General features: G+C 38.9%; 1 protein-coding gene across 6 annotated transcripts; it reads right to left on the reverse strand.

Moving 5' to 3' along the window:
• Nucleotides 1–949: 949 nt before the first annotated feature.
• LOC113662797 (C-type lectin domain family 6 member A-like) lies at nt 950–10,942 on the reverse strand. Of its 6 annotated transcripts, none has more exons than XM_047816604.1 (10): nt 10,801–10,905; nt 4,938–4,997; nt 3,966–4,082; nt 3,676–3,765; nt 3,429–3,500; nt 3,219–3,290; nt 3,012–3,083; nt 1,555–1,709; nt 1,320–1,432; nt 950–1,169 (listed from the first exon to the last, which is right to left on the reverse strand). In XM_047816604.1, the coding sequence occupies exons 1-10, from the start codon at nt 10,874–10,876 to the stop codon at nt 1,007–1,009; spliced, it is 990 nt and encodes a 329-aa protein (XP_047672560.1). In that variant the 5' UTR covers nt 10,877–10,905; the 3' UTR covers nt 950–1,006. The 6 variants fall into 6 exon arrangements, with proteins under 6 accessions (XP_047672560.1, XP_027033719.2, XP_047672562.1 ...); XM_027177918.2 differs by lacking the exon at nt 10,801–10,905 and adding an exon at nt 5,373–5,534; XM_047816605.1 differs by lacking the exons at nt 950–1,169; nt 1,320–1,432; nt 1,555–1,709; ... (4 more) ...; nt 3,966–4,082; nt 4,938–4,997 and adding exons at nt 6,507–6,762; nt 6,932–7,044; nt 7,117–7,271; ... (4 more) ...; nt 8,912–8,980; nt 10,636–10,695 and having other exon boundaries at nt 10,801–10,942.
• Nucleotides 10,943–15,139: the final 4,197 nt, after the last annotated feature.

The following is a 15,139-nucleotide window of genomic DNA, read 5'->3' on the forward strand; positions in this document are numbered from 1 at the left end:
AAGTGACATGTATGTTGATTGTGAATAAAAGTCCAGAGAAATGTGGTCAGAACATGTGCAGCTCTGAGAGGAATTTTACTGCAACAGCAGAGTGACTGATCTCCAGGTAATACCTGCATTAATACCTACAGTAACACCTGTACATGTTAGAAAACAAATTTATCACTATATCACATTAATTAATGTATGTCATAAGATTCAAAAGGTATAGAAATTCGACAAAATAATATTTAATGTTTTGTAGATTTGACAAAATCGATCATTACTGCCATCTAGTGGCCAATAGATGAACAGAAATTGAACAGCTGAAGTGAATTTCAGGTTAAAGAGTCATGTCTTAGTGCTGTTTTAACCTGACCAACATGTTATTGCCTTATTGAAGCTCAATCAAACCCAATAAGTTTATGGCTGTTCTTATGAATGTATGAATAAAACCATATGTTTTGTTATCCATCCTTTGTTACCCTCCTAAACACCATATGACTAACCTGGAACTGGAATGCTGACATAGTGCAAGTCATCATCTTTTAAAACAAAAACGAAACCATACAACATATTTTTAAGATCTACATTTTTATTCATTCTTACTGCTTTCTAAATGTTATTCAAAGCAACTTAACATTACAAAGTACATAGTAAATGTTCATAGATATGAAAATGTATACATTGTTATATTATGTTGAGATGCTAGTAAAGGAGTGAACTGTTTATCTAGACAGCAATAACACCTTAATTAGTAAACTGGAATTCATTACGTCTCACTAGCCTGAGTTGGAATTTTTTTTTCAACATGAAATATGAAGACATACAGTAGGTGTAAAGTTTGCTATACAATATCTATGACAACTATTAGGTCAAATAAACCTTTGATACAAACTGTAGGTAAACTTAATGTTAGCTGTTTTACAATATCAAATATTTATATTCAACAACCAAGAATTGTTCTCTGTTGAAAAAAAAACAACGAGTATTTGCAGGCATAAATGTAAGTAAAAAGAAAAGTCTTTTACTTTTCACAGATGCACTTTTTGATTGCACCACAGTGAGCATCAAACCATTTATCTGTGTCACCATTAACATGACCCAGAGCAGCACAGTTCTCTCCAGAAGGGTCCTCCTCTTTCCAGTTATCAGGCTCATCAGGTCTCCCGGGAGCGCTATACCAGAATCTTTATAGAATAAAATCAGTTTAATGTAATTAGTTTCTTTAACAATTATTTCATTTCATGTAAAAAAAAGAAAGTAGATGTATTACTGGAGCACAGTAAACAGAACAGTAAAATGAGTTTATAGACTGTGTGAGTGAACACTGTCCTTACGTTACACCGGTCTCCTTTAAAGGCTTGTTGTTCACCCACATCCACTGTCCTTCAGTCTCCAAGTCATGTAAACCAATCCAGTGTGTTTCTCCAATTTGTGAAACCACAAAATTCTAATATAGAAAATAACATCACATAAAGCTTATAACTACAGTATAATAAGTTCAATGAAATAGATATGAAAAATTTTATTTTACATTTTATCTGAAATACTGGAAAGAAAAAAAGCTCAAACCTGTTCAGTTTGGCTGGTTATAATAACCAGGTGACCTCCTTTCTCCACACAGTAATCTCTACTCTGTTCCCAGTTCAGTTTAAAACTGGAGAAGTAATAACACTTTAAACCAAGAGACTTCCATCCTTCCTCACATTGTCCAATGTTTTTATTTGCTGTTTGTCAAAACAAGATGAAAATCAGACTGGATAATATATTTGTGTACTCTATATTGCATGACTTTGCTTGTTTGTATAAACATATAACATTATCATGAGTAATATACAGTATTATTACTAATAACGATGCATTTATATGATGTATTGCTATAATAAAATACTGATGCCACAAATTAATATGCTACAAATAATTGAAATGTGCCATTTAAGACGAAAGTAAAGACCAATTAAAAAAATGTGTCCCAAAATATGAAACATGCTTTCTCAATTTACCATGAAAATACAGTATAGTCAAATATCTATCTATCTATCTATCTATCTATCTATCTATCTATCTATCTATCTATCTATCTATCTATCTATCTATCTATCTATCTATCTATCTATCTATCTATCTATCTAACTTCTGCCTTAACACGCACATGAACTTTAATGACATCCCCTTAATCTGGTGTGATTAATTTAGAGCTATCCCACCCTTTGAAGCTCTAGCAGCATCAACTCTTATTGGAAGGCTATCCACAAGAGTTTTGACCATTCCTCTAGACGTGTATTTGTGAGGTCAGACACTGATGTTGGACGAGAAATCCTGGCTCGCAGTCTCCACACTAATTCATCTTAAAGGTGTTCTGTTGGGTTGAGACCTGGACTCTGTTCAGGCCAGTCAAGTTCCTCTACACCAAACTCACTCATCCATGTCATGTTGGAACAGAAAGGGGCCATCCCCAAACTCTTCCCACAAAGTTGGAAACAGGAAATTATCCAGAATGTCTTGGTATGTTGAAGCATTAATAGTTCCTTTCACTGGAACTAAGGGAACAAGCACAACCCCTATAAAACAACCCCACACCATAATCCTCTCTACCAAACTTTACACTTGGCACAATGCAGTCAGTTAAGTACGATTCTCCTGGCAATAGTTAAGCCAAGACTCATCCATTGGATTTCCAGGCAGAGAAGTGTGATTTGTCACTCCAGAGAACATGTCTCCACTGCATCCTATGCTTTGCATTGCACTTGGTGATGTAAAGCATGGTTGCAGCTGCTAAGACATGAAAACCCATTCCATGAAGCACTCTACGCACTGTTGTTGAGCTAATCTGAAGGCCACACAAAGACTGGGGGTCCATAGCTATGGACTCTGCAAAAAGTTGGTGAGTTCTGCATACAGTACTGTGCACCTCGGCATGTGCTGAACCTGACCTGTGTTTTACACGGTCTACCACTTTGTGGCTTAGTAGCTGTTATTCCCAGCTATCTACAGTACAGTATCTACCCACAGTGATGAGAGAATCTTACCACTGCATGCAGCGAGATCTTCCTGAACTTGCAGATGCTTCACCTTCAGTGCTTCATACAGTTTTTCTATCTCTAATGAGAATAAACCAGAAAAGATAAATAAATACTAATAACAAAAGGGGCAATTACTAGAATTACCATTAGAAGGCAAGAAGCACAAAACTGTTGGGTCCCATCTATCTACCCATTGTGAGGAGAGAATCTTACCACTGCATGCAGTGAGATTTTCCTGAACTTCCAGATGCTTCACCTTCAGTGCTTCATACAGTTTTTCTGTCTCTAATGAGAATAAACAAAATAAATAAAAAAAATAAATATTAATAACAAAGGGGCAATTACTAGAATTACCATTAGAAGGCAAGAAGCACAAAACTGTTGGGTCCCATCTATCTACCCATTGTGATGGGACAATCTTACCACTGCATGCAGTGAGATTTTCCTGAACTTCCAGATGCTTCACCTTCAGTGCTTCATACAGTTTTTCTGTCTCTAATTAGAATAAACAAAATAAATAAATAAATAAATATTAATAACAAAGGGGCAATTACTAGAATTACTATTAGAAGGCAAGAAGCACAAAACTGTTCTTTTTAATACACATACTGTATTCACTGCAGCTACAGCAAACTATTAAAGGAAACAGGAAGCTTTTATAAACACTTACCCTTGGCTTCATGTTCCTGCGTCATCAATGTTTCAGTAACATTAGAATACTGCTCACTTAATATCTCATATGAAACCACTTTATTGTGATCTGTTGAAGAAAAATACTCAGGGTTAAATTAATTCACAGAGCAATAAAAACTAAATGTATAATTAATTAATTAAGCAAAGAAATGTAAGTTTTTCATGCTAGGATGAATTCATATCACTTGATGGATCGAAGGAGACACTTTATTATGATTTGTTGATTGAGAACAAAGATAAAGTTGATAAGCACAACTTAACACTTACAAAGGATCCCTACAACACAGAGTGTTAATAAAACACCAAGTATTAGGAGACCAAAAGCAGATCTGAAGATCTTTCCTGGTTTCTTCTTGTCTTTCAGCTCAGTGCGGTCAGAGATATCTGAGAGAAAAGGGTTAGTTATTTCATACATCTTTGCATTATAGATAAAGTCATTTCCAGACCTAATGCCATGCACAGTTACAGTTAGCTGATATTTCAAACTAATTTGTGGTGTAATAGTTACTACAGTTAAACTGTTCAGGACAGGAATGTGCACTCGTAGGTTCTCATGACAAGCTGCACAGTTGTCGTATTTACTTCATAATACAGGAAAAAGAGACTATTTATTGCTAGTATAATATAAATAATAGGATTTTTTTCTGGTTTTGACTTGTTTTTCCATGAACTGAAAGGTGTTTGTGTAAAATATTTTCTGTATATATGAATCACTGAGCATAGTTTATCATTCAGTGACCCAGCAGTGTAACTGTTCATCTGCATGAATTCATCGTGGGCCAAACCTACAATAAAACATTTTAAAAAGTTCTACTATTTTTGGAACTTGTTCCCTAAAAAGAAAAATAGCAACACAAATAGTTTTACTTCTCTAACTCCATAACACAGGAAAACAGAGAAAAGGAACCTGCCCCCAAAAGTGAAGTCAAGTTTACATATACAGTACATTTTCCTGTTTTACAATATACCAATAGTTTTTTCTGTCCTTTTGTGTGTGTCACTCCTTGTTCCTTTATAAAAAAAAAGAAACCTAACCCTAGGCTCCTAACCCTAAATAGCTCTGGTTACAGGAGAACTGAATACTGTCCTTCTGGCAGGATCTCTTACATTTACACAGGACATGTGGAGATAATCAGTATAATGATTTTATGTTATGAGGTGTAAATGTATTTTTTTGTTGTCATTTCATAACCTCATTAGTTCTCAGTATCAGTATTTAATCATCAAACAAACACATACCTGAGTTTTTCAGCTCTGAGCGACAGTCTTCTGTATTCACATAAATATCATCCTCTGTGTCTGATAATGAACAGTGAAAAGCTTTAAAGCATTTGTTCAGGTAAATGAACAATGCACTTTTTATCCAAATCACTTTTACTCCTGTTTTATTCTTTTTAACATATTTTAAACTGTTTCTATTAAAATTACATTTATTTTCTTTAATTTTTATTTGTTTTTGTTATGATTTTATCGAGTTTCTTATTTTTCATATATATTTCTTTTTCTCTTTTATAAACTGTTTTCTAATTTCTATGTAAAGCACTTTGAATGACCTCTGTGTATGAAATGTGCTATACAAATAAACTTGCCTTGCCTTGCCTTGCCTAAATGATATCAAGCATAATCATCAAAAATGTATTTAATTATTCATGTATAAACATTTCAGATATCTACCTTTTGGAGAATGATAGTTTTCACTATCGTCCATTTTGTAGAATTCAAAACTCATATCTTCATAGACAGATGGCACTTCTGAATCTCACTATTGTTTCACTACAAATGAAACGAGTGACTTCTGCTTTCTAGAGTAATTTCAGGGGAACCCGATAGATTTCACCCTCACACTAGACAGCAATAGGCATGTGATATAATGTGATGTTCTTCTCCCTGAACTTGCTGACACTTCACCTTCACTTCTTCATACAGGTTTTATATCTCTGTGTGTAGTAAATGTGTGTGTGTGTGTGTGTGTGTGTGTGTGTGTGTGTGTGTGTGTGTGTGTGTGTGTGTGTGTGTGTGTGTGTGTGTGTGTGATATGGAAATAAAGCTATATTTTTGCTGCTTTTCTTTAAAAGATGGAAGCTCCTAAAATATAGTTTTATTTCCCAAACTCCCTGAAATCATTCCTTAATCCAGGAGTTGATTACTCTGTGTGGCCGAAACCTAGACTGGGTTGTAACTCTGAACATTCTGAGGTGCAGCTTCAGATCATCCTCAAATCGACTCTAGGTGACTACCCCCCAGAGTACACACACACACACACACACACACACACACACACACACACACACACACACACACACACACACACACACACACACCTCCGTTCTTTTAATTTAGTTACCACCTTTTTTTCACCCTTTTCACTTTTTTGGAGAAGATGAACAGATGGAAATTTTGAAAGTAAAATGAAATAAAAATAAAGATATAACAAACCTGTTTTTTTCCCAGCCATGAACACTTTTATTAATTCATAAATTTCTTTATTCAAAGCAACTTTACATTACATCTAGTTTCAGCAAACATAATCTGGACACACTTCATTCACAAAATAGACACATGTTCATCCTTACAGTACAATAATTTAGAAGATTTCACACACATGATCGTCTGATGTTCTAGTGGTTAAGGGTTAAGACAAGCTAAAAAATACAACATTTTACAATGTGGCAGAAAAGTGAAACTTTATGTAGTCTGAAAAAGATTTTTTATATAAATTGTGAGATATATATATATATATATATATATATATATATATATATATATATATATATATATATATATATATATATATATATATATGCAGTAAGTAGGTAAACTTCATGTTAGCTGTTTTTCAATATCAAATATTTATATAGTCAACAACCAAGAATTTTTCTCCATTCATAAATACAAATATTTGCAGACTCAAATGTAAGAGAAATGTATTTTACTTTTCACAGATGTACTTTTTGATTGTACTACAAGAATCATCAAACCTACATTCCCCAGAGCAGCACAATTCTCTCCCGAAGGGTCCTCCACTTTCCAGTTATCAGGCTGTTTTGGAGCACTATACCAAAACCTACATACATAAGACATAAAACTGTTTAAAGTTTCTTAAATTTTGAATTTACTTTTTGCATAAATGAATATATACATTGCTGGAGCTTTGTAATAGTAAAATAATTTTAGTGTTTAAGACAAGAAAAGCTTAATGTGAAATAGTGTGTGTGAGTGAACACTGTCCTTACGTTACACCCGTCTCCTTTAAGGGCTGGTTGTTCACCCACATCCACTGACCCTCAGTCTCCAAGTCATTCAAGCCAATCCAGTGTGTTACTCCAATTTGTGAGAATAAAAAGTCCTAATGTAGAAAACACTTATATTAAATAAATAAATGATTAGATTAAATTATAAAGAGAAGCTCTACACTCACCTGTTCAGTTTGGCTGGTTATAATCACCAGATGGCCTCCTTTCTCCACACAGTAATCTCGACTCTGTGTCCAGTTCAGTTTATGATTGGAGAAGTAGTAACACTTTAAACCAAGAGACTTCCATCCTTCCTCACAAACTGTACAGTTTTGTTTTGCTTTGTCGAACAGTTTAAAAAAAATCAGTTATGAAATAAGATTATATAATAACTACATAACAAATTTTACAGTTATGTGAAGCATCTGGTTTCGATTTAAAATATACTATCAGGAGCTACTGGGACACTTCCCTGACAGACCACCAGAGGGGGTGCTGGTGGCTGTTTAACCATAGGTGTTCCCCAGGTGTGTTGTACTGCTGTGTCACTTCTTCTCCATTTACCCTGATGTTTTATACAACATACAGTACACACTACACAATTTGATACGTGATTTATATAATAATAATAATAATAATAATAATAATAATAATAATAATAATAATAATAATAATAATAATAATAATAATAATAATAATGTGTTCCATTAACAAATAATCTTCCTAACATTCAGGATCACATGCATTAAAGGCTTTAAATAACTGCCCCTTGCAGTAGGTACCACCAGGATAAAGCCTTACCGTTGCATGCAGAGAGACGTTCATGAGATTGCTGGTATTTTGCCTTCAGCATCCCAATCAGTTTCTCTGTCTCTATTAAAAAAAAAATGGATTTAAAGGTTTTTTGATGATGGGAATAAACAGAAGGGGAAAACAGACTGAACTTACCACTGCATGCAGAGACAAACTCATGATGCTTTGCCTTCAGTTCTTTATACAATCTTTCTGTGTCTAAAAAAAAGAGAAGTGCTTCTGATGAAGAATTACTTTTTGAAGGATTTGAGTAAACCAGAGGAAAGGACTTGTTTTATCATTGCAGGCAGAAATGCCCTCCTGATTCATCACACTTTCGTATTCAATATCATTTAATAAATCATATGTGATGTGTTTGATCTTAAAGCAGCTGATGAGCATGAGTAAATCATACATGAAACACAATATAACCATTAGGTGGCGCATGTATTTATTTATATATATATTTATGGTTTGTATATTGCTTAGTTTGTATACAGATGATTCTATTTCTATTTGTAACTATTTTTATTATATATATTTTATATTAGACAGTTAAAAAAAATTTCACTACACTTTGTACTGTGTTTGTTTGTATATGTGACAAATGAAATGTGACATAGCTAAAAAGTGTTTGTATGGAGACTTTTAGGACATGAGGAAGACCAACAGCTGGCTGCTGAAGCAAACAGGAAAACCTCAGAAACCTCTTACCAGTGGCTTTGTGTTTTAGCACCATCAGTTCGGCTGTAGTGTTCTCGTGTCCTTCACTTAATATCTCAGTAGAAACAACTTTATTGTGATCTGTTGAACAAGAACATCAGGGCTAAACTCAGACATACAGGTAGATGAATGAAAACTTTTCATGCACCAAAGGTACATAAATATTGTATTGTAATGTGTTGTATGTTTCTAGTATAAATAGCCTGTAAAAGGAATCCTTCTAACTTAACCATCAAACTATTTTATTTATTGTAATTTGTTGAATGAGAACAACAGATTAAAGTGCTATTTAATACTCACACAAGATCCCTACAGCACAGAGTGATGATAAAGCTCCAAGCAGCAGAAGACCAAGAGCAGATATGATGATGTTGTATCTAGATGAAGCTAAATATTAAACATGTTTTAGTTAATAAATTATACAAGTAGAAGTGAGATAATAGTATAATGAGTACAAACACATACCTGTGCGTTGTTTAGTCTTCGGATGCTGCTGCTGTGTGTTCACATTGTCATCATCCACTGCTTGTGATCCTAACAATTTAAAACTCTTTGTAATTTGTGATGTCTGATCACATATATTTACAACATCTAAAATATTAATAGCAGTTTCAGATGTTTACCTGTTGGATAATTAACTTTTCCTCCCGTTTCCCAACCCGTGTGTCACATTACAGTCTTAAACTGAACTTCATTTTTCCAGGAACTGTTGTAGGTGAATTTTTTAAAAAATGTGCTATTTCAGCCTTGGACCATCCTGAAGTCACACCTTTGTACAGTTGTGTGAACAAATTTTTTGCCGTTCATCTAGAGGAGAACTTCACCTGGTCACTCAACACCAGCTCCATCACCAAGAAAGCCCAGCAACATCTCTACTTCTTACGAAGACTGAGAAATGCACATCTCCCTAACCCCATCCTGACTACAGTACTTTTTACAGAGGGACCATTGAGAGCATTCTGAGCAGCTGCATCACTGTCTGGTTTGGGAACTGCATCATCTCGGATCACAAGACCCTGCAGCGGATAGTGAGGACAGCTGAGAAGATCATTGGAGTCTCTCTTCCCTCTATCATGGACACTTACACCACATGCTGCATCCGCAAAGCCAACAGCATTGTGGATGACCTCATACACCCCTCACACACACACTCTTCACCCCACACACCCCTCACACACACTCTTCACCCTACTGCCATCTGGAAAAACGTACCGAAGCATTCAGGCCCTCACGACCAGACTGTGTAACAATCCACAAGCCATCAGACTCCTTAATAACTGAACTGTACTGAGCACAACACTCACTTGCACATTAACTTTATGGACTGCACAGACATACATTAAACACACACTTCCAATATACAGTACATCCATCGATTCTGTTTATATGCTGTTCTTGCACACTTTGTTTGCTATTTGCACATTCTGTCTGACATTTCAGTTGATTGATTGCTGTTTTGCAAAATACTTTACAATATCTCAGGTAACTGCTGCTATAACACTGTGTTCATTCCAGTATTTCTGCACACGCAATATTGTTGAACATACAGTATTTACACTGGTGCCGTTTCTGTCTATTGTCTCTTGTGTATTGTCTTTTTTGTATTGTCTTGCAATTTTTTGATTGCACTGTCTTTTGTCCTGCACTGTCCTGTCTCTCTTGTTTGTCTTGTCTTGCACTGTTTCAACAGATGCACATTGTGTGGCTAGGACTACTAAGTCCTTAGCTCTGTCTTTTTTTGTATATGTGGCACCATGGTCCTGGAGAAACATTGTCTCATTTCACTGTGTACTGCAACAGCTATATATGGTTGAAATGACAATAAAAGCTTCTTGAATTGACTTCCATGATCCCATTATGAAGATATCATAAGGAAGAAAGGAAATTAAAAAGCTCTTGTTGGAGAACTGATGACTGTCCTTCTGGCAGGTTCTCCCACATTAACACAAGACATCCGGAGATAATTAGAATATTGATAAAAGAAAGAAGTAGTTGTGCGTTTTCTGTCCTGTGTATTTACATAAACATCGTCCTCTCTGTGTGTGATTATGAGCATTTAAATGGTGCTCATCATTTACAGCACTTGTTCAGATTTCTGCCTCTTAGACTGTCTATTTTGCCATCTTTTTTAGATTCAATTTAATTTTTTTGTTTTTTTTATTTAATCATCAAACAAACACATACAGTACCTGAATTTTTCAGCTCTGCGTGACAGTCTTCTGTATTCACATAAACATCATCCTCTGTGTCTGATAATGAGAAGTGAAAATCAACATTCATGTAAACGATATCAAACATAACCATCAAACATGTATTTAAATATTTTTACATGTATAAACATTTCAGATGTCTACCTGTTGGAGAGTTATAGTTTTCACTATTGTCCATTTTGCAGAGATCAAAACTTATATCTTCATAGACAGCTTGCATTTCTGAACCTTGCTATTGCTTCACAACACATGGAATGAGTGACTTAAGCATCTTGGTCTCACTCTCAGTTCACACTAGCAAGCAGTCGTCATTATTGTGGTTTTCTTCTTCCTGAAATTGTGATGCTGATGCTTCAGTCAGTTCTTCACACATTTTTCTTTCTCAATGGAAAAAGAGAATAATTTGGTTTGTAGATAATGATGAGAACAAACCAGAAAATAAAGAAGGGTATTTTATAAAATATAAGAAGCACAAAACTCAACAACTGAGTTTTTAACCCACATGTAAAGTACAATACAGTACAGTACAGTACAATGCTAACTATTAAAGGAAACAGAAAGCAATTGAAACCACTTAGTATAATATTTTTACTCTAATTATTCTTTTATTCTTTTTACTATCGAAGGGATCAAATGATACAGATATTTCACAAAAAAATATTCAATATCTATTGCAGGATGGCCAAAATTAGAAGCCGGCATCATTACTGCCATCTAACTCTAAATCTGATCTCTAACTGTAGGATAATTACCATTTTCGTCCCATTGTTTAACCAGTGCTTCACTTTAGAATCTTAAATTGAACTGTGAAATTGAAAAATTGGTAGTAACTCTATAAAATTATTTAGAATCAGAAAGGAAGTGAGATACAGATAGTATCTCAAGTGCAATAGCAGTGGGAGAGATGTACCTTCCGGAGTGGATGGTGGAAAGTAACACCTCCCCCTCCCAAGAGGCCCCTACTTAAATAAACAGAACTAACTATAACAACCCTCCAGTACTTATATTATTGTTACAACCTGTGATATTGTTTGTGTTCTACTATGTGTGTTTTTGTGCTATGTCTTCTTTGCAAGTCAGGCTCCCAGAGTTTCTGGCCTGCCCTTACTTGTCTTGATAAAAATGTGTCTTCTGTTTCATTACTCCGGTGTCCGAACTTTCTGAGGTGAAGTTTCAGATCATTCTCAAATCGACTATAGGTGACTACTCCCCAGAGTACACACACACACACACACACACACACACACACACACACACACACACACACACACACACACACACACTTCCGTACTTTTTATTTAGTTTAGAGAAGATGAACAGATGGAAATTTTAAGTAATCCACACACATAATCTACTGATGTTCTAGTGGTGAAGACAAGCTAAAAAATACAACTTTTTACAATGTGGCAGAAAAGTGAAACTTTATGGTGTCTGAAAAAGATTTTTTATATAAATTGTGTACATGGTTGTTTACATGTTAAAAATAAACAAATTATATATAAATTATCTCCTCCTTGAACTGCCACCTTATTGTGGTGGAGGGGTTTGCGTGCCTGAATGACCCTAGGAGCTATGTTGTCTGGGGCTTTCTGCCCTTGGTAGGGTCTCCCAAGGCAAACAGGTCCTAGGTGACAGGCCAGACAAAGAGCGGTTCAAAAACCTCTTATGAAGAAAATTAAAGCAAGGTCCGTGACGTCGTCGGTATGGCGTAACCGGGGCCCCACCCTGGAGCCAGGCCTGGGGTTGGGGCTCTCATGCGAGCGCCTGGTGGCCGGGTCTTACCCCACGGGGCCTGGCCGGGCTCAGCCCGAAGGAGTGACGTGGGGCCAATCTCCTGTGGGCCCACCACCTGGAGGAGAAACTGTAAGGGGCTGGTGCAATGTGGATTGGGTGGCAGTAGAAGGCGGGAGCCTCGGCGACCCAATCTCCGGACACGGAATCTGACTCTAGGGACATGAAATGTCACCTCTCTGGGGGGGAAGGAGCCTGAGCTGGTGCGGGAGGTTGAGAGATACCGACTACAGATAGTTGGGCTCACCTCCACGCACGGATTGGGCTCTGGAACCCAACTCCTCGAGAGAGGCTGGACTCTCTACTACTCTTGAGTTGCCCGTGGTGAGAGGCGGCGGGCTGGTGTGGGCTTGCTCATAGCCCCCCAGCTCAGCAGCCATGTGTTGGAGTTTACCCCGGTGAACGAGAGGGTTGTTTCCCTGCGCCTTCGGGTCGGGGAGAGGTCTCTCACTGTTATTTGCGCTTATGGGCCAAATGGCAGTGTAGAGTACCCGACCTTCTTGGCATATCTGGGAGGAGTGCTAGAAAGTGCTATGACCGGGGACTCTGTTGTTCTACTGGGGGACTTCAACGCTCATGTGGGCAGCGACAGTGACACCTGGAGGGGCGTGATTGGAGGAACGGCCCCCCCGACCTGAACCCGAGTGGTGTTCTGTTATTGGACTTCTGTGCTAGTCACAGTTTGTCCATAACGAACACCATGTTCAAGCATAAGGTTGTCAATCAGTACCAGGACACCCTAGGTCGGAAGTCAATGATCGAATTTGTGTTTGTTTCATCTGAATTCCGGCCGTATGTCTTGGACACTCGGGTAAAGAGAGGGGTGGAGCTGTCAACTGATCACCACCTGGTGGTGAGTTGGTTCCGATGGCAGGGGAGGAAGTTGGACAGACTTGGCAGAAGACCCAAACATACTGTGAGGGTCCGCTGGGAACATTTGGCAGAGTTTCCTGTCAGAGAGCTCTTCAACTCTCACCTCCGGCAGAGCTTCAACCAAATCCCGAGGGAGGTCTGAGACATTGAGTCCAAGTGGACCATGTTCTCCACCTCCATTGACGCAGCCGCACGGAGCTGTGGCTGTAAGGTCTCCGGTGCCTGTCGTGGCAGCAATCCCCGAACCTGGTGGTGGACCCCGGAAGTAAGGGATGCCGTCAAGCTTAAGAAGGAGTCCTATCGAGCCTGGTTGGCTCGGGGGACTCCGGAAGGCAGCTGATAGGTACCGGAGGGCCAAGCGAGCTTCAGCCTGGGTGGTTGCAGAGGCAAAAACTCTGGTCTGGGAGGAGTTCGGTGAGGCCATGGAGAAGGACTATCGGTTGGCCTCGAAGAAATTCTGACAAACCGTCCGGCGCCTCACGAGGGGGAAGCAGTGCCCTGCGCACACTGTTTACAGTGGGAGTGGGAATCTGCTGACTTCGACTGGTAACATCCTTGAACGGTGGAAGGAATACTTTGAGGATCTCTTCAACCCCACCAACATGTCTTCCACTGAGGAAGCAGAGGCAGAGGGCTCGGTTGTGGACTCGTCGAACTCCCAAGCTGAGGTCACTGAGGTAGTTGAGAAGCCCCTCGGTGGCAAGCCAACAGGGGTGGATGAGATCCGCCCTAAGCACCTTAAGTCTCTGGATGTTGTGGGGCTGTCTTGGTTGACACGCCTCTGCAACATCGCATGGCGGTTGGGGACAGTGCCTCTGGACTGGCAAACTGGGGTGGTGGTCCCTCTGTTTAAGAAGGGGGACCGGAGGGTGTGTACCAACTACAGGGGATCACAGTCCTCAGCCTCCCTGGAAAAGTCTATGCCAGGATACTGGAGAGGAGAATTCGGCAGATAGTCGAACCTTGGATTCAGGAGGAACAATGCGGGTTTCGTCCTAGTCGTGGAACACTGGACCATCTCTATACCCTCATCAGGTTGCTGGAGGGTTCATGGGAGTTTGCCCAACCAGTCCACATGTGTTTTGTGGATCCGGAGAAGGCATTCGTCTGTGTCTCTTGTGGTGACCTGTGGGGGGTGCTCTGGGAGTATGGGGTCCGGGGCCCTCTGCTAAGTGCTGTCCGGTCCCTATATGACCAGAGCAGGAGTTTGGTTCGCATTGCCGGCAGTAAGTCAGACTTGTTCCCGGTGCATGTTGGACTCTGGCAGGGCTGCCCTTTGTCACCGGTCCTGTTCATTATTTATATGGACAGGATTTCTAGGCACAGTCGAGGGCCAGAGGGAGTCCGGTTTGGGGACCTCAGGATTTCGTCTCTGCTTTTTGCAGATGATGTTGTCCTGTTGGCTTCTTCAAATCAGGACCTTCAGTGTGCACTAGGACGGTTTGCAGCCGAGTGTGAAGTGGCGAGGATGAGAATCAGCACCTCCAAGTCCGAGGCCATGGTTCTCAGCCAGAAAAGGGTGGCTTTCCCCCTTCAGGTTGGTGGAGAGCTCCTGCTTCAAGTGGAGGAGTTTAAGTATCTTGGGGTCCTGTTCACGAGTGAGGGAAGGATGGAGTGGGAGATCGACAGGCGGATCAGTGTATCTTCTGCAGTGATGCGGTTGATATACCGATCTGTTGTGGTGAAGAAAGAGCTGAGCCGTAAGGCGAAGCTCTCTATTTACCAGTCGATTTACGTTCCTACCCTCACCTATGGTCATGAGCTTTGGGTCATGACTGAAAGGACAAGGTCCTGGATACAGGTGGCCGAAATGAGTTTC

This window comes from Tachysurus fulvidraco, chromosome 7, assembly GCF_022655615.1.
Source record: "Tachysurus fulvidraco isolate hzauxx_2018 chromosome 7, HZAU_PFXX_2.0, whole genome shotgun sequence".
Taxonomy (NCBI): Eukaryota; Metazoa; Chordata; class Actinopteri; order Siluriformes; family Bagridae; genus Tachysurus; species Tachysurus fulvidraco.

Excerpts from the sequence above, each read along its gene's own strand:
- LOC113662797 (XM_047816604.1), bottom strand. The coding sequence starts at position 10,876 with ATGCAAGCTGTCTATGAAGATATAAGTTTTGATCTCTGCAAAATGGAC. Across the intron at positions 4,998-10,800 it reads AAACTATAACTCTCCAACAG|ACACAGAGGATGATATTTAT; the intron begins GTAGACATCTGA and ends GTTCATTATCAG. Across the intron at positions 3,291-3,428 it reads AAATCTCACTGCATGCAGTG|AGACAGAAAAACTGTATGAA; the intron begins GTAAGATTGTCC and ends TATTCTCATTAG.